Source organism: Nomia melanderi, chromosome 2 (genome assembly GCF_051020985.1).
Source record: "Nomia melanderi isolate GNS246 chromosome 2, iyNomMela1, whole genome shotgun sequence".
NCBI classification, from domain to species: Eukaryota; Metazoa; Arthropoda; class Insecta; order Hymenoptera; family Halictidae; genus Nomia; species Nomia melanderi.
The window spans coordinates 11,666,785-11,687,473 of NC_135000.1; the positions used below are offsets into that span (position 1 = coordinate 11,666,785).

The window sequence follows — 20,689 nt, forward strand, 5'->3', positions numbered from 1 at the left end:
ATTATTGTGGTTATTGCTGTTTTTATTGTTATCGTTATCATTATTGTTATTGTTATTGTTATCGTCATCGTTGTCGTTGACATTGTCATTGTCATTGTCATTGTCATTGTCATTATCGTTATCGTTATCGTTATCGTTATCGTTATCGTTATCGTTATCGTTATCGTTATCGTTGTCGTTGTCGTTGTCGTTGTCGTTGTCGTTGTCGTTGTCGTCGTTGTCGTTATCTTTATCTTTATCTTTATCTTTATCTTTATCTTTATCTTTATCTTTATCGTTATCGTTATCGTTATCGTTATCGTTATCATTATCATTATCGTTATCATTATCATTATCATTATCATTATCATTACTTTATCATTATAAGATATTTACATCTGTTTACACGTAATGATGTACAGTTTTTCACAAAAGTATCCGACCACCTACATAAGTACTTATATGTAGATACAATATATTTTACACGTTTAAGGAATGTTAAGGTTTGAGTTACCACGTATAATTTGTATTATCGTAAATATTGATTTATATATTTTTAATTAGAATTAGATTCAATTAAAAAATGATATTATTTAATTTAATAATGATATTTATTTTATTTAATAAAATATATTATACATATTAATAAGCGAATACTTTTGTCAGTAAATAACTGCACGTACCTTCAATACTTTAATATTCTGAGTGATGAAAAAACAAGATAGAAGTAATTCCATGCCTCAACTCTTTAACTGCAAAATATTTTCTACACTGTAAAATGAGTTCGACCATTTATACTGATTGTGAAAGAGATAGAATATAATTTTACCTCGTCCAAATGACGTGATGTAGAAAAACCAGTGAGACTGTATATATTGACTGTCTCGCGGGACTGGTTACCAAAATTTTCATTCTTTTTGTTACACAAGGTTTAATATATTATTTCATAATAATACTTTTTATATTGAATTCATACATACAATTCATCTTTTTCCATTATATGAGGTTTCTTTAGTAACGCACAATTTAATATTTAATAATTCATACAATCATATACAGTGTTCTCGATTTAAATGAAAATGTTGAATTTTCTGATGAAGTACGCACTGTATAAAAAAATATTTCACACAAAAATTGAAAGGTATAAGGGACAAGTATGGCGATGGCGTGTGTTTCATCTTATACTAACTTTAAAACGTCCTATGAAGGTTAAGTTGAGATAGTTTAATGGAACCATATATTTTTTATTCCACAGTCTTGTATCTGTTCTTTAGACGTTTTCAAAACACTTAAATGTATTATATTCGTATAAACCATTGTTGCGATATACGCACTAAAAATATGTTGTTACGAGCCAGCGCCGCGAGCAGCGCGAGAGACCTGGTGGAGGGTTTATACCCTGGTAATATGGAAGTTTGTTAGTAAGGTGCGTGGACGAACCCGATGCGAAATTGGGGAGCCACTAGGAATGGATTCACGCGCAGACGAACTTGATGCGACATCAGGGAGCTGTAGGGGGTGAAACTTCGCGAACGAACCCAATGCGAGATTGGAGAGCTGCTGGGAGGTCGGATAAAGTACAAACGAACCTGACGCGAAATCGAGAAGTCGTAGGCCTCGTAATACTATGTAGTTGTAATTATTTCATACAATCCGAGTGGTAAGATTGTATATGTATGGGAACGTTCGATCGCTAAATTAGGATTTAGGACGATAATTAAGGGTCTTAGAGAGTCACAATGTTTTCTCATGTAACTCAATTATATTCTGAATAATTGTGGTTACAAAAATGTTTAGTGTTGCGACGAGTTTAAATGATTATAAAATTATTACCTGAGTTGCTCAGTGTTGACGCACTGGCAATGCGGAGTCTGAGGACGGTCGAAAAGAATTGCCAAATAGAAACTTTACCGGACTCGCAGATTCTATAAGGTTAACTAGATTCGAAAAGAACTTTAACTCGATCTTATTGGAATCGACTTGACCGATTTCTAACTGGCGCGGACCGACGTAACAGCACAGGAGTCTTTCTTAGTTTGAACCGATAAGAGTAAAAATTGTTTTTACGGGGTAAAATGGGTAAAAGGAGTTTCTATATCCCAAAATACGGATGAGAGTAGCCGTATGACGCACTGTTACAGTTGCGATCCAGTTGCTCTATTTCAAAGGACGCTACTGTTTAGGTGAAGAATTAATGGATTATCCATAGATCGCTTCCTGCCAGAGACCGAAGAGTCGTACGAAAGTCATTCTCCGTACGTAACAATGTTGACGACATTATCATTATTTGGTGTATACCGCAGAAAGATTGTCTAACATCAACAGCGGATAACATCAGATAAGCTAATGCCGACAGCACGGAAACTTTCCTTACTTATATCTTCAAAACGATTTATACAAAAAATCAAAATGTGTATTGTTTTTAAAATGTCTAAATGTCAATTACAAAAATATGGCTTAGAGAATATAAGATTCTGCTTAAAAATTTTCATGTAACCTTCGCAGGAAGTTTCAAGGTTACCCTAAAGTAAAAAATATAATAGCCTGTAATGTAACATTTAATATAATTTATTTTAAGTGATTTTTGTTTTAAATATTTTTTCGTGTCTTGCGTGCTTTTCCAGAAGAAAACATTTTTAAACCAGACACACTGTATATTCGGATGCTGCAGTACGTACACTATGCAAGCAGTGAGACTTTTCAGTTTTCTAGAATACTTTGTTTGCGGTGCATCTCATTTTAGTGTCCACCAATAATCGACAAGCATATTTAAATACATTCAATTTACCCTTTTTCTTACCCTGTACACTTTGATGAAGTCGTTTTTCGTGTTCAAAACTGACGACATCCAAATTTTCGGAAAAAATACCAGATGAGAATTCAAAAAGTGAATTTTTAGTGATATATTATACCCTATGTGTTTACAAAATCTCAATAGTTTATACACTGTAACACAATGTAACAGAATGTAAATGCAAGTTTGAAGAAAATCTGTGACCATATGACAAATTCTGTGCTGTTTGGCGTAGAATGACTTGCACTTAAAAATATGGATGGTCGTGACATTTTTATTGATGTTATTAAAATAATTCATTCGAAAAAAAGTGTCACGCAAATTCAAAATTGAAATAACTTACTTCTGAAAATTGGCGGCAGAATTAGAGCTTACACGTTCTCAGAGATAATTGTGTGACTGAGGGATGTCAATGCTTCTATCTATTTACAATGCAAGTTCTTCTATCTTCTAAAATGTACACTTGTGACGTAGTCCGATCGTTCTATACCAAACATGTACATACATGTACCACGTGTGGAGGTTTTCAAACTTAAAGTAGGATTTAAGGCGCTTTATTTTATTTTTCAACCGAAATCATCCTATTCTTAGAATAAATTAACGTATATAGAAAATTTAACAACTAACTTTTGGTTTACAGAATTTTGATTCAATTCCTTATGTACCGAGCTCAGAAGTGCAATACTATGGTGGTTCGGTAGCTTTAGCAGATTATTGTCCGTATATACAAGAATTCACATGGAGAGCTCTGAATAAAGTAGTCAGAGATTCTCATTGTCTCTACGAAGAGAATAATCCACGTAAGTACTATATCTAATCGGTAATGACTACTTTTTAAATATTTAACACGTTCATACCGGCGCATACCACCGGTGGCTCATACATCGATATCATATTAGACGACGGGTACCATTGATAGTTCACATTTTGATGTCACATCAGATGGCGGGTACCATCACACGTGTAGTTAGTTAACTGGTTTGGTAAACAGAAGAAGTTTCCATATACAGTTAAAAATTAATTTACTTATTGATAATTTTAATATTTAAGAATTTCGCCGCTAGATGGGAAAAAACTGAATTACAGCATCGGCGTGAGCGTGTTAAAGGTATTTCTAGTATATCTTGAATTATTATAAAGAATGATAAAATAAATCAAGTAAGATGTCCAATTTCCTATGATATCGCCTTATAGCGAAATAATTTGAGATATCGATGGAATATTAAAAGATGAAGTTCAGTCGAGAGACAAGATAAGTTCGAATGCCAAGTCTGTACTGCTGTTTAATAATAGTACGCAAACAGTTTCCAAAAATATGTTCGCCGACAGTGTAAATACTTTTGCGAATAGCGGACAGCATGCAGCGGATTGGTCAGCAATTAATTAATAGATTATTAATAGTTAGTAATAATTGAAATCAATGTGTATGCAGTTGCATTTGTAGTACGTTCTAACACATTCTACTGAATTAACACAATTACTTTACTATCATACCTCAGTCTGATATGTTGTGGAACGATTAAGCCATTGCGGCTAATACAAACAGAAACTCTTTTCCAGACATTTTTACAAAAAAATGCGTGAACAGTGCGTTACTGACGTGAGCCAATCCGGCCTGTGGCACAGAAATTACGAGCCTTGTATAATACATAGTTTATGTTAAAATAAGCAGGAGATAATTCTGGTAGATTCCCCTGTACTGAATTTGAAAACTATTTTTTTCTTTTACATATGTATATATACCTACTACACGGTATTCACGTTAGCCAAGCCCGCCAGTGGCTCAAAAGTGAAGAGGGGCAAGGAGACTCAGCTGCACGCTCCACCTCAGTTCGCGACTTGGCCAGTAACAGACACTCTTCACTTTGAAGCCACAGGCCGACTTGGCTCACGCGAGTAACGCACTGTATACTGTACAAGGTAGAACGAAATGTTAACACTTCGTTATCGTAGCGGATTCTACATCCTCGGTTTAATGGAGTTTGAGGTAAAGAGGCTACCGCAAAATTCTATTCGCCTTTGAAAAAAAGGGTTACAGTTTTCTATTGTGCCATCGTATTGTATTCGCCGCGGAGGCAAATAGTCTGAAAAGAACCAAAGGTCAAAAGTGAATAGTTTTCTTGTAAATTATTGTACATTCCGTCTTTTAGGAGAATGTGATCGACATTTTCGTGAACAACACAGGGTACACGAATACGATCTACATTAAATTGCCCGCCAACATCGGGCAGATAAGCTTATAAATCCTTATAGTGTTGTAAAAATAAGTTTTGATTCATGAGCTTTGAAAACTGTAGCCGTTGTTCAAGCGTCAAGGACTCGAGTTCTCAGTAGGGGAGTGCGAGTTCTCGAATATATCCAGCGACTCGATTACGAGTACAGTAGTGCTCACTTATGTACATATGCTCTTTGAAATACTGAGAACGTACTTTTTCCACGTAGCAGCAATCTATGTAGCATATTATTATTATCGATTATCCTTATTTGATTGTGATTGCTTTAATATGGCGTCTAGCAAATTAATGCTTATTGTGTAGAGGCACGTTTTTGGTAAACTTTTTAATGGGATGAACTGAAATTGAATTCATTGGGTATTATGTATTATAATGCGAAAACATTAAACTTATTTTCAAAACAGTATTCACAAATAAAAGATAAGATATCATTCACGAATAAAACTTCTGTTTAGATCCAGACAAGAATTTTGCTTTGGAGAAGTACGGTCCACATTCAAGATGCTTCGATCACACCAATCAGATGTGGGAAGAAAAAACATGTGAACAAGCTCGGCAATGGCGACATTGGGGATCTGGCTGTTATCAATATAAATGTGAAGCCGGCAGATTACACATTATGGTCAGTTTGCCGTTATTATTCGAATGAAAGATATCGTTACGTAAATGAACATTGAACATGATATATGAAATCATACTTCTTTTATCTTATAGGTAGCAAACTATACTTACACCTGCTACCATGCAGGCCAAGAAATAGTAATTAGAATATTACAAAATGGATGGCTCCACAAAGGTGCTTTAATTTGTCCTCCATGTCGAGATATATGTCAGGTGAGAATGACTCAGTTACGCGATTGTATTTTTATTAGAATAACTGTTTATTTTCATTTTTTAATAGCTTTTACATTGAATTTCTATAAAACTCGAATCATCCCAATTTAGATTCTTACGAAGAAATATATATGTAGGATGTGACTATGTGGAGGATTACACGAACTCACATGTTTAACAAAATATAGAAAATATTTTATTAAACTAAATGATTAATAACAAGAATGTAGTTCAGCAGATCGCTCGCAACAGACTCTAACACTCTCTTCCAACCTTTCTTCAGACTACCACCAGACTACCCTCAGATTCTCTTATACTAACTGCCTTAGACTAACTTTTCGCTGAACTCGCATGTACTTTTATGAGTCATCTCGAATTAATCTTTCCTTCTTTTACATGCATGCCTTCTCACTTGCACCCTGTCCTTTGCATCCATAGCTAAACCTCACGCAAACACGTTTCATTCTCGCGGCCCAGTTGTTCAGTTCTAAACATTCTTTCTTCGCACCTCTTCATCCATTCCAGATCATCCTGACTGCAGTCACACTACCCCCAAATATACCGGCGTTATCCAATCGTAAGATTCATACCCTACATATACAGTAAATATATATACAGTAATAAATAGTAAATATTAGAAAAAAATAAAAGAGAAAAAATAGTACTGTTTTTTATACGCAAGACAATGGTGTATGTAATCTTTTTGTCTTTATACTATTTTGTTAGATATGAAGGTGACGTTCATTTTTTTAAATAGAATGCTGTATATTTTTTTATATCATATAAAAGCGTGTGTCTAGTAGACTACAATACACCAAGCATTTCTGCAATCTCTCCAATTTTTAAACTCCGATCTTTTTCAACTACCGACCCTAATTCGTCGTCTTTAAGAAGAGACAATTTTCCTGATCTCTCATCATTTTCCAGACGAAAGTCCTTGCTCCGAAATTTTGTGAACAATCGTTGACAATTCCAGACACCTAGAACTTCGGGATAAACATTATTAATATTGATTAATATTGTTGCAACGATAGCATTGTTTCCTTTACGAAATTCAGAAAACATACAATGTCGGATATGCTCCGTTATCACTTTATCTGGACTCATTCTTTTTAAATAATATTGAATCTCCCAGTAAACTGAAGCAGCATATAAACACAGTGTTTGAGGTCACTTAAGCACATCATCAACTCGATTCACACGAAGTTTACAACATTGTTTCAACGCCAAACGTCAGGGCATACGACATTACTTATAGGTACCCCTAATACTTATATATAATTCAATGTACAGTAATGCTCGCTTCAATTCCACAATTTCGGGTCTTTGCAGTGGAATTTAACCGAGCAGAAAGAACACGAGTACGTTATTCTCTCCTGAGAACTGAATCGGGCACAGCCTGACAAAGATAGAGAATCGATATAGTGAGCGAAAGCCGGATAGACACAGTCCGCCGAAAATCGAGGGTCGAAACGTGGGACTTCAAAGCGATATCGCACGCGTTAAATACAAACATGGAATGAAGAAAATTGCGATTGTAGTCATTTTAACCTTACCTTCTCAAATATAGTGCCTGTGAATTTCTGAGATTGTTGTGACCAAAACGCGTTCAAACATAATAGAAATCGGACTAGTTTTATCGCCTTAACGTAATTAACGAAATTAAAAGTTCATTTACCTCAAATCAATAAAACTAGGCCGATTTACGTCGTCTTTGGACTCGTTTTAATCAATGGATTCTCAACAGTCCGTCGGTACTACGATTGAGAAGGTACGGTTAAAATTATTACAATTGAAATTTCTTCATTGTATGTTTATACTTGACATCTGCTACCCCTCATTATATTCATTTTTCGTCCCTGTCTGGGATCACGTCAGACTTAGAACGAGACAGTGTGTAATGGGGGAAGAGTAGGGATGGTGCAGTGAAATTAAGCCGAACAGATTTCTGTGGAATTTAAGCAAGCATTACTGTAGTGGTAGCGAACATGTTTTTTGCTATTATCTCCAAAATTAAAGAAGATCTGTCTTTTTGTCACAAAGAGTTCACAGTCGTTCGAATTATTGAATTTTATAACATATCCAGAGATCGTCGAAATCGGTGAAAGAGAAATTTTTCTGTAAGTTCACAAAAAAAACTACTTCGTCTCTCAACGTAACGTACTACCAAATATAATAATGCTTCGTTTACAGTGACAGATTTTCAATTGATTCCCAACTATTATTATGATTGTTTACTACTGGTAATGAAGTCTTTCCTATAGTACGCAATACATGAAGTTGTTTATTTTCCAAAATATTGTGGTGTTCCATATTAGGTGCTGTTATAAGGGATTATGCTACTCAGTATCGATATATATGATGTTTAAGTCATAATTGACATTTTATTCAATAACACAATTATCCAAAATATTTGTAGCCAAATTTTTCTTCGTAATACCGAAGTATAGAATAATTTTTATCTTTTTCAGGAGGAGTTAAAAGAGAAACATGAACACTGTAAACCTGGAGACGAGCATCCACCTGCGACGTATTACCATAGAGACAACCTTTATTGCGCATCTGCAGGAACAATTACAAATATGTCGACATTAATTATGTTAATGTATTTTTTTATACTTAGATGATGTGCGGTTGAATTTAGGTAATATTTTTAACAACGTCCAAATTAGATCGATAAATCGTTATAGCCTACCATCAAAATGTCGTTCGAAAGCACTTTACAATTACAATTCGAAGATTTAACGACGCAAGAATATCTTTGGAACCAAATAGTAGTTTCCTAAATTGAGTATAAAACGGGGTGGCAATTTTATTTTAATATTTTAATGAGGATGACATATCTTCAATGTTTTCATACCTCGAAAGATATAAAATAATGCATCAGGTAATACTTTTAAGATTTTACGCGCGAGAAAATTGATGCGTGTTGTATTCCATATACTGCATTTTTATCATATAAATTTACATGTAATTTCTTATATTTATATTGATGTATCTGACGAGGCATTCGTGAAGTGCCAATATTAAAATATATACATTTATGCCTACTTGACTACGCTGCCTGTTTAATTTTTATCATTCTATTGAGATAATATACTTTTGACATCACAAGTACCTTAGAACATATTTTATTTTATTAACTATTAATGAAATCAGTCTATGTCAGTTGTAAGTAAATAAATCAGTGATTTGTTTCAGAAGTATCAAATTGTGTAAGTGCCAATATTATCTGCCAATGACACTTTATAGTTAATCACGATATGTACGTTCGTTACATGCAGTATAATTTTAGAACATTTATCCGTACTTTAATTTTATGTAAATAGTATTAATTTCCTTCTAATGGCAACAGTTTCTTAGATACTTAATCAATGCTGTTATTAGTATTAAAAGTACATTTCATTATAAACATATGCGCATTGTAATCTTTTATATTGTAGAAGTCAGAAATTTACTTTACTAAAGTATTCAGTATCTGCTTTTATGATTGTTTATTACAATTGAAACCTTTGTCTAGTAATAAAATATGTCAAAGTTATAATTATATCTCAAGCTAATTAAGTTGCGATATGTAGTCTGTAGAGTATAAAAGTATAAAATACAAAATAAATGGTTCATTTTAGCGAGAAGGTTTTGGGTTTTTGTAATATGAACAAGCGTCCGTAAATAATTTCAGACTATACATTACGAAATAATTGGCACTAACTTTTCATTTAACGAAAAGTAGATAAATTGTTATTCTGTATTTAATTACCAATGATTTTACATGATATCTTTATAAAAAAGGGTTTCTAGATTGGAAAACCTAAAAATACAGAAAAATGTTTCAACTTTTTAAAAGCTGTAATTAAAAATATATATACATGTATATATGGAGACTGTTATAAAAAAGATTTGGAGTCTCATGTAGTAAATTGTATTCACTTAGCAAAATAGAAAATGCTTATTTAATGTATACGGAAACATTAATTTTGTTAAATCCAGCAATAATTTCCGGGTTTAATCATGCAAGTGATTTTCTTGCGTCTATATATCAAATATACTATGAAAACCAAGAATTATTTTCGTAAATTTTTATTTTGTCACTTGTGAGAAATGTTTAAAAATATTTTCTACTATTATATCATACAAGGAAAATTGTTACCTCGAAAATCTTGAAAATACATTATAACTAAGCAAATTATCCGCAATGAAACAAAACATTACGGTGCATATTTTAAGAACCATTGTAATATACTATTATAAGGACGATTGAACAATTCAGCTATTATATAATTTCAGAAGTCGTTTCTTAATGATGTTTCGTGATGATGCAACTATTAGATGTGGAAATTAATTGTAAACTTGTTTATATTTCGATAAATGTAAGTATTTCAATGAAACAAATGTATGACTCGATGGTTTAAACTTGAAATTTTAAGGAATGTATAATTTCCAAACAATTTGGCTTAATATTACATATTATACATACTTTATTTAGAGGACATCTCATTTAAATAAATCCACTTGAAGATTTCTAAAACTGTTTATAATACAAAAAATATTATAATCTGGTTTCAAGAGATATATAACTTGACATAACCACTTTTTTTTAGATGAACAGATAAATAACATAAAGATCAATTATATTTTTATGCAATTAATCGACGCAACCCATTATTTTCTTGAAAGAATATTAAGCCATTTATGATAAAAAATTAGTAACTCAGGAGATATTTTCATTTGGATATTGCATTGCGTTCCTCAATGTTGGCATGGTTGTATATAAATGCGTAGAATATTTTCAAATGATCACTTATTTAGTATTTTTTATTTTAGAACTTGTATCACAATTGTTCTTCAATTTTTAACGTGGTGAGTATATTGAATTTCGGTCAAGATCCAATATTGAGAAATCTACTCTTATAGAAATATTTGAGTAATAATATTTATATAAAAGAATATACTTTTGTTTCTTATTTGTCAGAGACATTACTGTTTTTGTTTATGCTATGTAAAATATTGGCTTGTACATCTATTTCAATATGTTCACCATCTCTGTTTATACACTTTAGCGGTATGTTTTTTAACTTATAAATTTTGCAGAATGTAATTACATTGTATTAAAAACCACAAATTATAAAGATATACATTAATAACCAAAATGTTATTTATTATGCAGCATAAGTAGTAGTAATTTAGTAGTAAAACCATCCCGAATAATTCCGATAATAAAAATGCAGATTATTACTATAAATTACTAATAATTTCATCGTTATATTTTTCATATTATTAACAAAAAGAACTGAAAATAAGCATCTATGTGATACTAGTTTAACAAATTTCTATGTATCACTAAACATTAGCCCATTTAGTTTGAGTATCTCTATCATAAGTGTAAAAAAGAAACTTACATGAAAAACTCTGCGTAAATCGAGGGTCAGGTACAGTGCGATACTGACATGAACGTAGCCGACCTGCTGCTCAACAGTGAAGAGGGGCAAGCAGATTCGACCGTACACTCCACCTCAGTTCGCGACACGGCCAGTAACAAAAACGTCTCCCCTTGCCCCTCTTCACTTTTGAACCGCTGACCGGCTGGATTAACGTCAATAACGCACTGTACAATATACAGTTCGCCTTTTCCGAGCATGAGACTTAATGATAAAAGCTTCATAAAATAAGACGTAATGGAATGACGAAAAACAAAATTCTCTATAGTTCCGTCTTACTTCGTCACATTCGGTCACAGTTCCGTTCTTTGTTATTGCCGCGCACCAATAATGACCATGCAACGAAAGCCCGAGCGCATCGTGAGTAGAAAGGGCCTCATACACGTTGCAACATGCGGCGACACAAACGCCGACTCCAATAGCTTCACAATGTAAATTTAGGTGTGTTTAGGGCGGAGTCAATGAATCTGTGACAGCGATAACTAGTATCGATACCAGAGTCGGACTCCTGCATTTCTTGGCGAAGGAAAAACGGTTTAGAATAGAAGAAAACGAACAGTTTCCGAAAATCTGTCATCACTGCTGCTGTCGTAAAACAATTCCGACTACATGCCGTTTGCCCAAAACTCAAGTGGAGTCAAGGCAGGAATCAGCAGTCCCGGCATGGTTGGTGAGCAAAGACTCCAATGAAACATGACTAGAGGAGACCTATACGAAACAATGTCTTCCGTCGCAGAACAATGACACCGTACTTGGAACGTGCTCCCCTTTTTTACCTGCAAAGGTTAATGATAAAAAGTGGCCGATTTTGAACCTGGTTATCAATAAAAATTTTGTACACGACAATATTCTGTATGTTTTCATGAAATCCAACATGCATAATTATTTACCTTGAAAATGGCGTGAAAGTTATTAAAAAATAGGCGCAAACGTTGAAATAGTTCTGTTCAGTAAAACTGGAAAATTAATTTATCTTTTTAAAATTAAATTTATGAAAAGTTTGTTTGCAATTATCTTAAAATATAAGAAATAGCAACGATTTAATTGCTCGGTAGTTTTGGTGTCGTCTTGCGACAGGGTGGCGCCGGTATGTTTAGGGAAAGTATGTCTGCACACAGGATGATTCGAGCGGCCGAAGAGATGTGAAGGAAGAATATTTGGAACCGAACGACTGGGCCGTGAGAATGATGTGATTAGTAAGGTGTATACGTGACTGCGAGAGTGTTAGCTATAAATGCAAGGGACAGGGCGTAAGTGAGAAGGGATGGCTGTGAAGGGAAGGAAAAAGTGATTGGGGATGACTGATCAAGCGCGCGCGAGTTCAGCGGGAACTCAGTATAAGCGCTAACGCAGTGTAAGCAAAGTCGAGAATAGGATAAGAGAGTGTAACTTTACTGTTTTTATCTGTTAATCATTTAGAGTAATAAAATGTTTTTAATGACACTGCGTTGTCCGAATCCTACAGAAATAAATCACGATCAAGATACTTTAAACATATAATATATTCATTTGTATGCTTGTACATATCTCGTATTTTTTTTACAACAAAATATCTATGACAACAGTACAGTAGAGAACGGTATACAATATATAGTTATATCAATAATTCATTCATAAGTATGAGATGCAAGACAGCCTCGTTCTCTTAAGACGTAACAGTATCGGGTTGTGATTGCATTAAAATACATATAAGTATGTACTCTTCTTGATTACTCTGATGTCCAGTCTTTCGGTAGAACTTTTGCATCGATTTACTTCGCATCTAGTGGGCTTGATTTCGATTCATATCGCTTTAGATTTCAAAAGAAACATGTATTCTTATTTGCATTCGATGTTATTCGTAACACCTTAATAAAGTACGAGTTTCTTCTAATACTGTTAGACCATTGTATAGTATCAAACAATGTAGTACGAATCAATTTACCGTTAAAAGGGGGACAACAATGAATGAATGTTAAACGACTCTCGCGGAAACTTCACTTAATTGTAAACAGGTTCGTTAAAAGGAACATGAGAATCTGTGCGATTGTTATTTTCGAACGAAAGCAATGAGAAAGTTGCAGATATTTCTTAAACAAGTATTATACTTTCGGATATCATGTGAACGTTATAAAGTAGGCCAATCCGTTCGTGCTTCCTTCGTATTCGAACCTGCGAGTCTGGCTGTTCCGCTAATATGAAGGAGCGATTTCGTTCATTAAATCTTTAACAAGAGAATATCCGTTAGTGAAAAAATATGCTATTTACACGTAAGGTATCTAGTTGTGCGTCGATTTATTAATTCGCTGTTGGGGTGTATCAAAATCTACTTAAAGGGGCGATGAAAGATTCATGCAGCCGTTATTTACAGATGTTTTCCCTTCCTAGACGTAAACATGCGTGTATAATTCCGGCCGGAGGGCATTAATCCGGTAAATATCGTTGAATTTCAAATGAACATTTGATTTCTTAAGAATTAAGGGAACTGTATTCTCACCGAAAGCATATCAAAATTGGCAGAAATCTCGAAAACAGGATATGATTCTTTCGCAGGAGATTCGAGTTGCAAGCATCATCGGCAGTTTGTCAATTGATCACGGCTAAAGATCGATCGTGTTTTATGTGCTCTGGCGTGAAAAATAATGGTAACATGGCCATTTCTCTTTTGAGTAACAAGTGATTCATCTTTTAACGAGAGTGACGAGAACATTCGAAATCAAATATTCGTGGGATTCGGCCAATGAATACAGACGGTAACCAAAAGCACTCGAGTGGCGTGCAAAACATAGTTTCCAGAGATAAAACCCGAACATGTATAAGGTGTCTCACCATTCTTCGAATGGAATAAGAATTTCGTTCTGATTCGATCTTATTTTCTTCGTGCTAAATGTATATACAATGTTATTCGTGTATTCTACATTTTCTTTCATGTTATAGGATAAAATTGGTACGTTAACCTTTAAATGCTAAATCAATTTTATCGCTCGTTAAAAACGTAACAAATGAATCGTTTGTCCAAAAGTCTTCTTCTATTTCGCTTGATGTTTATTGTCAATGGATAATTACTAGAATGTAGAATGTAAAATGTAATTACAAGGTGTGGTATAAATCAGAAACTCCTAATATCCAATGATAACAAACAGAAATTCAATTAGCATTTGAAAGTTACGGATTGTGCCAAAATCACACGAATATTTATAAAGGCCAGTACAAATTTGGCATGAACGTGTTTTATCTACATCTAGATACCTTCTGTAATATATCCGATCACACAGGGCACACAGTTCTCTTACTCTAATATTTACACACCACACAAAGCATCACATGATTACATACATAAATTTATACATTTGTTCATAATAAAATATCCGATTCTCTATTATGCTACTTTACATGGAGAATGATCAGCTCCACGCGAGACGTGTCCCGCGCCTCCAGCAATTTGCAGCAACATTAATACATGACACACGGTACATCAATTTTTTGTATTTATTTTGAGGGACATACAATCTTTGCAATATGTTCTGCTCTTTTTTTTTATCTCCGAGGCCAAATTATCTTTGTCTCGTTAGTATTTTCAAGAGACTAGACTTCCGTTTGACAAAGATTCGGCCGATTTAATCTGCCAACCTTCTCTAACGTTGATATGCTACTTAGAAGAACCATTTGTTTGCACGATCGCTTCGGGAAGATTCTATGCTTACTTGATTGGTTCTAACGCAAGTATAACGTCGTTCCTTGTATTTATTTACAGCAAATCGCACTGTACGGTACGGGAGCAGCCAACTAACTTTGAACAGCAGTTAATCTCAATTTATGCGTATACTGTAAATCCTTTAATTTTTAGAAAGTGAACACTTGACGTTGATCTCGGACAAATTCCTTCCTTCGAATATGGATAAATAATGTCAAAGGTTCGTCGTGTAATGAAATAATCGATTGAAATTTTGTACACTTGAAACCAACACGGAATATTACTGTTTTACGGCTACTCCTCTCGTGGTGCGTATCACGGGTTGTGAAATGTGTAAGTAGCATCCTTTTATCAAATTTTCAGCAAGCTCACTTCACTCTGTTCGATTAATGTACTGGATGGATCAGAAATGGGGGTTGAGTATCACGTGGAGGCGACTACTGTCACTCCTTGTAATAAAGTATAGTATATTTGGGAGACTAAAGTATCAACGTTATCAGGCGTTTGTCGATAGCCCTGTTTTTGGAAAATGATGGGTTAGCGACTATCCTAGGAACAACGTTGTCTCTCTTCTCTTTATAATTTCATTCTTTATACATAGTAATCCAATCTGCACGCACTGCGTGCATAATAAATAAATACTTTCGAAAGTGCGTATAAATCGGTGTATAATGTGTTACATATAAACAATTCGGCTTTGTTTCGATACGTCGAACGATTTCTTCCAGCAGGAGGGATTCGCAACAAAATTTTATTCCGTTTAAATAATATATTTGTCTGTTTCCAAATTCCTTCGTTTAACGAAGAATTGTTATTTTTCATCTGCTGAAAGTAATCCTTTGACGCGAATGACGGAAATGGGTCATTTTTTGATCTGCGAATTATACCTAAGTGGTAAATAAATGATTCAATTACCTCGTAAATAGTAACAAAAGTCTTACTTTTCCATTGGATATATCACATCAACCTTGAAGGTATCGTGCATCGATGAGAACCATGAAAAAGTAAGCATCGTTACGGAATGACTGAATGATAGTTCCGCGACATGTTTGTCCCATTCCCTATGAGCAAGGGGTTAACTCGTGTGAAGGTTCATATAGTCTATTAGCCATCTGTCAACCACTTCTGCATTTTCTTTCACCCAATGTATGTTAAACTTGATCATCTCTAGACTCTGTTCTAATGCTCGTTGTCCACTTCCAACGTCCACTTTCTTGAAGAATTCCGACACCTATAATATCACGACGAAAGTTGTTAGTTACTTGCCTATATTTCAAACATTAATACTAGGTTAATGAAGAACACGCAACTAGGAAAATTCTTGGAAAGTATCACAAAATTCTTTGTATCCATCCAACATATGCATACGAGCATCTTTTATCAATAAAAAGAGCAATTTTTTAAAGGAACTGATGCTTTAAACTTACTTCATAATAATCGTACTCCGTAAAGAAATCGGAGATGACAACGGAAATAAGTCCACCCATTGTCAGCGACCCGTTTCCAAATAAAGCATGTATCTCAGGCCAGTGTGCCTTAATATGACGCCACGCAAGAAACTGACCTTCAGGATTTCTAGCGACAGACGCTATAACAGTTTCAACATCTTGAGATCTTACAACATCCCGATCTAACGAACGTAGCAGGTACCGTTGCAGTAACCATGAGTCCGTCGTTGCTCCCAATGCTTCTAACATTATTCTTTTCTCACTAGGTACTTGAGTATTTTGATAATTCCGCCAGCAATAATTCCATTCCTCTTCGTTACCAAACTTGATCCCTGTATATAAATCAGTATAATATTGAAGAAAAAACAAATAAACATATATTTCGTTTGTTGTCCTAATATTAATGTTATGTAATATTAGAATAGCCAAGCTAACTTTTCAAGTACTACAATACTATTACATTTATTTAATAGAGACAATGTGCAATACAAATTGTATGAAATGTTTTTTCGTGTGCAACGAACGAACAACTACATAACTTTTACAAGTAAAGCACATAAAATATTTTCAATTGAAAATTTTATAATCATAAATTCATAAGAAACGCTTATTAAGTGTTAAAAATGGAATATTATTATTTATTGAACTGTAATTAACGTGATCTAGTTATTGATAAACATTATGTCTCTGAGACAACCCAACTATTTAAATACTGGAAATATTACCGAATGTCGTTTTCTATTTGATAATAGTATTCGAATTCATAGTAATATCTAGAATAAATGTATATAATCCATGATAATAGTATAAACTTCTGTTTTTTGTGTTTGACTGAAGGTTCACTAGGAATACCTACAAGGCAAGTTTAAATTTGGTTTACACACACACACGCGCACGCACGCACGCACACAAAATTGTAACTTTGATTCGTGTCAACGTTTGCAAATTCATTGTTTCTTAATATTTTATCAAATTTATTTATTACAAAATAATAAACTGTTGCTTGGAAACTACAAAATTTTCATTATATCAAATGTGGAAGGTAATATATATTTATTATTCATATTAAGAAATACAAAATATAATTTAGTATTTTAATTTAGTATGACAGGATCGAAAGTAGCGAAATCTTGTTTATGCAACACAGAATCATAATTACTGAACAAATTGTTGCACTTTGTAAGAACTGTAAATCTGAGAACTGGTGTAGATTGTAAACAAAGATTTGTAATTGCAAATGTTATCTTAGTATGAAATTGACCTGTGTTATAGCTGCTCAAAAATCATAGGGATTTCGATTAGAGATGAAACATCCATTTAAAACAAATATAAAAACTTATATTCAGAACAACGATAGCGTTTGTAGTTCTGATATTTAAATTTCCTTTCACGATTATTAGTATTAATTCAAATTAGGCAGAAAATAATTTTACCTGCGACATATACAACATCTCGAATATTTGGAGCGATTCGTTCACCTTTCAACATCCAATTCATAAAGAGAGATTTTGCGGGCCTTACAACCTCATCCAATTTCATTGTCACAGCTGATTGCAATACGGCAATTCTCAATAATCTGTACAAATGGAAAATATGTTTGAAATTATTACATAATAGTTTGTGTATAGAATAGTGTGCACAGGCGAGAAGTGTATAACTGTACGTGAAAAATGTCTTTGAAAATATTTTGGAAAAATTGTATATTTTGGGTTAACTTATTTCTATACCTGAAAACAACGCTTTCTCATAACATAATATACCATTCTGAGAAATTACTTTTATGAGAATGTATAGTTTCGCACATGATAGAAGTAGAATAATTATCATTGCTCGACTTCATTGTAGCCAGCTTCAAAGTATACCTTTTATGAAGTTATACACTGTTATCCGTATCTAATCTACCCCACAAAGCAATTTTGCAATTGATTCTGTGAAATACTCTTCAGAACTGCCGTCATATGTCGTATGAGTTTTTAGCTACTAAATAAACAATTGCATTAAATTACTCTGTAGCTATATCCGAAGGTTATATTGAAGGAAATACATTTTTACGACATTCACGACATTTGAAGTAATACAACGACGGTTCTGAATAGCATTCCATAAAATCAATTCTAAAATTCTTTTGATGGGAGAATTATGACGCTGATAACGGTGCGAGCTTCAGAAATGGAAGAAGTAACCGTAAGAATATTGAACAATGAAGAATATCATCACTTCATCACGATCAGTTTACGAATTTTATTGCCAAGTCTCGTGATTTTAAAACAGGATCAAATAAAATACATGTTTATATGAACTGTATTCACTGATTTTATGTTCTCTTTTCACTTCTGAACTGGGTCCCATATGTTATTTTACACCTTATATAACTATTTTCCAAAGACATCCAATATAAGGTATCATATGGTAAATTTCATTGTAGTAGTGGTAAGACTTACAAATTGATTTTTTAAAATGAACAATTTTATATGGTAATAATAATTTCTTCTAATATATATACATAACACATAAATTGTTTATACTCATGAATCAGATAAAAACACCATGAGTTATATCATTTGTATCAGCTTTTTAAGCATAAGGACACATTGGCTTAAAGCAGAGGGTAAATGCGTTTAATAATGGAAATTTGCTACATTTAATAAAAGAAATTTTTCAGACTCGTCGTATTCCAGAAATATGGAAAACATTAGTATTATTCAGATAAACTATTTCGAAAATTATTATTTAATTAATATATTTTATCTAATATCCTATTAAAATAATTATACATTTATTTATATAAAGAAGTAAATTATTTTTTTTCCTTTTACTCTTTGACCTTTATTTTGTAATATAGTTAGTAATTATATGTACTTGCATAAAAAAATATATTTATACAAAACAAATTACATGATGTAGTGTATAATAGTACAGTGTATAATAACGTACAGGGTGGAAAGAAATGATTGTACTTCTTTGTCATAGCATGATTCTACACCTTCGGTTTGATGGAAATTAAGGTAAAGAAGCTACTTCAAAATTTTCTTGGACTTTGAAGAAAGGGGGTTGAAATCGAGTCTCGAAGGAACGACTAGTATTTTTGTAAATCGTTATTGAATTTTGCGTGAGAGAGTAAAGGAACGTGATGTCAATTGTCCTTTTTTGATACACTCCATCCTTAAAGAGAATGGGTTCGACGTTATTTATCCATCAGCTGAAGGTGGCCATACCACTCACCGCGGCGACGGCTGTCCGGTATACAATGTTGATCCCATTCTCCTTAACCGTTTGAGATCAGAAGTTTTTAACACTGTCGCTTGAGCGCCGACCCGCAATAATGCGGATTTCTGGATTTCCATTGCTGGATTTGACGACTATGCAATTAAAATGTACTATTTTACGAAAATGTATAATGTTTTGAATATTTTTTTTTAAGTGAATGAAGCCGGCGTTTGGGTTAAGTGGCCGATACGTTGCCGGCGCTCAGGCTTTAAATGTCTCTTAAGTCTTAATCTATGTTAATACTATTATAAATGTATATTAATTTATAATAGATAACAACGAAATACAAAATGTATTACTTGGATTACTTATATACAAAAAGGTAGTAATGCGACGTACATGCGTCTGAAAAGTTGAGCGCGTTTCGTCACATTGTGAGTGCGGCGTCAGTTGTCCGTATCGTTCAAATGCGCTGGGTTTTTTTCGACATGAAATCTGAAGAGCGCGAAACCGGCCCGTGGGACTCAAACGGTTAAGGACGGAACGTACCAAAAAGAGACAATCGATATCACGTTCCTTTACTCTCTCACGCAAAATTCAACAGCGATTTACAAGCAAACTATTCATTTTTTACCAATGATTCTCAATAGCTGTCTGCCAGGAAGGAAAGCAGCAGGAGCTGATGGAATACAGAATGTTATACTAAAAAATCTACCCAGAAATGCTATAACACAACTAATGTATGTACATACTAAATGCTGCGCTGAAACTTCACTATTACCCATCGAGCTGGAAAACTGGAATCATTGTACCAATACACAAACCAAGGAAGAAGGAAACAGAATCAAGCAGCTACAAACCCATAAATCTTCTACCCGCAATGACTAAGGTATCAGAAAAAATAGTGCATAATAGACTCAACAAATTTGAACAAGGAAACAGAATCATAATAGATGAACAATTTGGTTTCAGGGAAAAACATAATACCGCGGGTAACAAGAATTGCCTCATACCTACGTGATAGACACCTTACAGTACAAATAAACAACGTAAAATCTAAGAAACAACTGACTAAAGCAGAAATT

At 33.7% G+C, this 20,689-nt stretch overlaps 2 protein-coding genes and 1 long non-coding RNA gene across 6 annotated transcripts in view; 1 reads left to right on the forward strand and 2 right to left on the reverse strand.

Annotated features, from left to right (window-relative positions):
- The window catches only part of Invadolysin (leishmanolysin-like peptidase, invadolysin), a 379,264-nt gene extending 370,368 nt beyond the window's left edge, over positions 1-8,896 (forward strand). For all 3 annotated transcript variants that reach the window (XM_076364967.1, XM_076364966.1, XM_076364965.1), the window contains 4 exons: positions 3,414-3,573; positions 5,463-5,629; positions 5,722-5,841; positions 8,313-8,896. In XM_076364967.1, the coding sequence (XP_076221082.1) occupies positions 3,414-3,573; positions 5,463-5,629; positions 5,722-5,841; positions 8,313-8,468 (603 nt within the window). In that variant the 3' untranslated portion in view covers positions 8,469-8,896. The remainder of the gene's footprint in view (positions 1-3,413; positions 3,574-5,462; positions 5,630-5,721; positions 5,842-8,312) is intronic.
- LOC116430760 (uncharacterized) lies at positions 6,402-8,370 on the reverse strand. Of its 2 annotated transcripts, none has more exons than XR_004235773.2 (3): positions 7,520-8,370; positions 6,909-7,240; positions 6,402-6,827 (listed from the first exon to the last, which is right to left on the reverse strand). It is a non-coding gene; the product is annotated as an uncharacterized LOC116430760 (long non-coding RNA). The 2 variants fall into 2 exon arrangements; XR_012998080.1 differs by having other exon boundaries at positions 7,662-7,721.
- A 3,864-nt stretch (positions 8,897-12,760) lies between the features above and the next one.
- Positions 12,761-20,689, reverse strand: part of LOC116430728 (endoplasmic reticulum aminopeptidase 1) — a 91,716-nt gene continuing 83,787 nt past the window's right edge. Inside the window, exons 13-15 of the mRNA XM_076364964.1 lie at positions 17,831-17,973; positions 16,377-16,729; positions 12,761-16,180 (exon numbers count right to left, since the gene is read on the reverse strand). Coding sequence (XP_076221079.1) covers positions 16,025-16,180; positions 16,377-16,729; positions 17,831-17,973 — 652 coding nt within the window. The 3' untranslated portion in view covers positions 12,761-16,024. The remainder of the gene's footprint in view (positions 16,181-16,376; positions 16,730-17,830; positions 17,974-20,689) is intronic.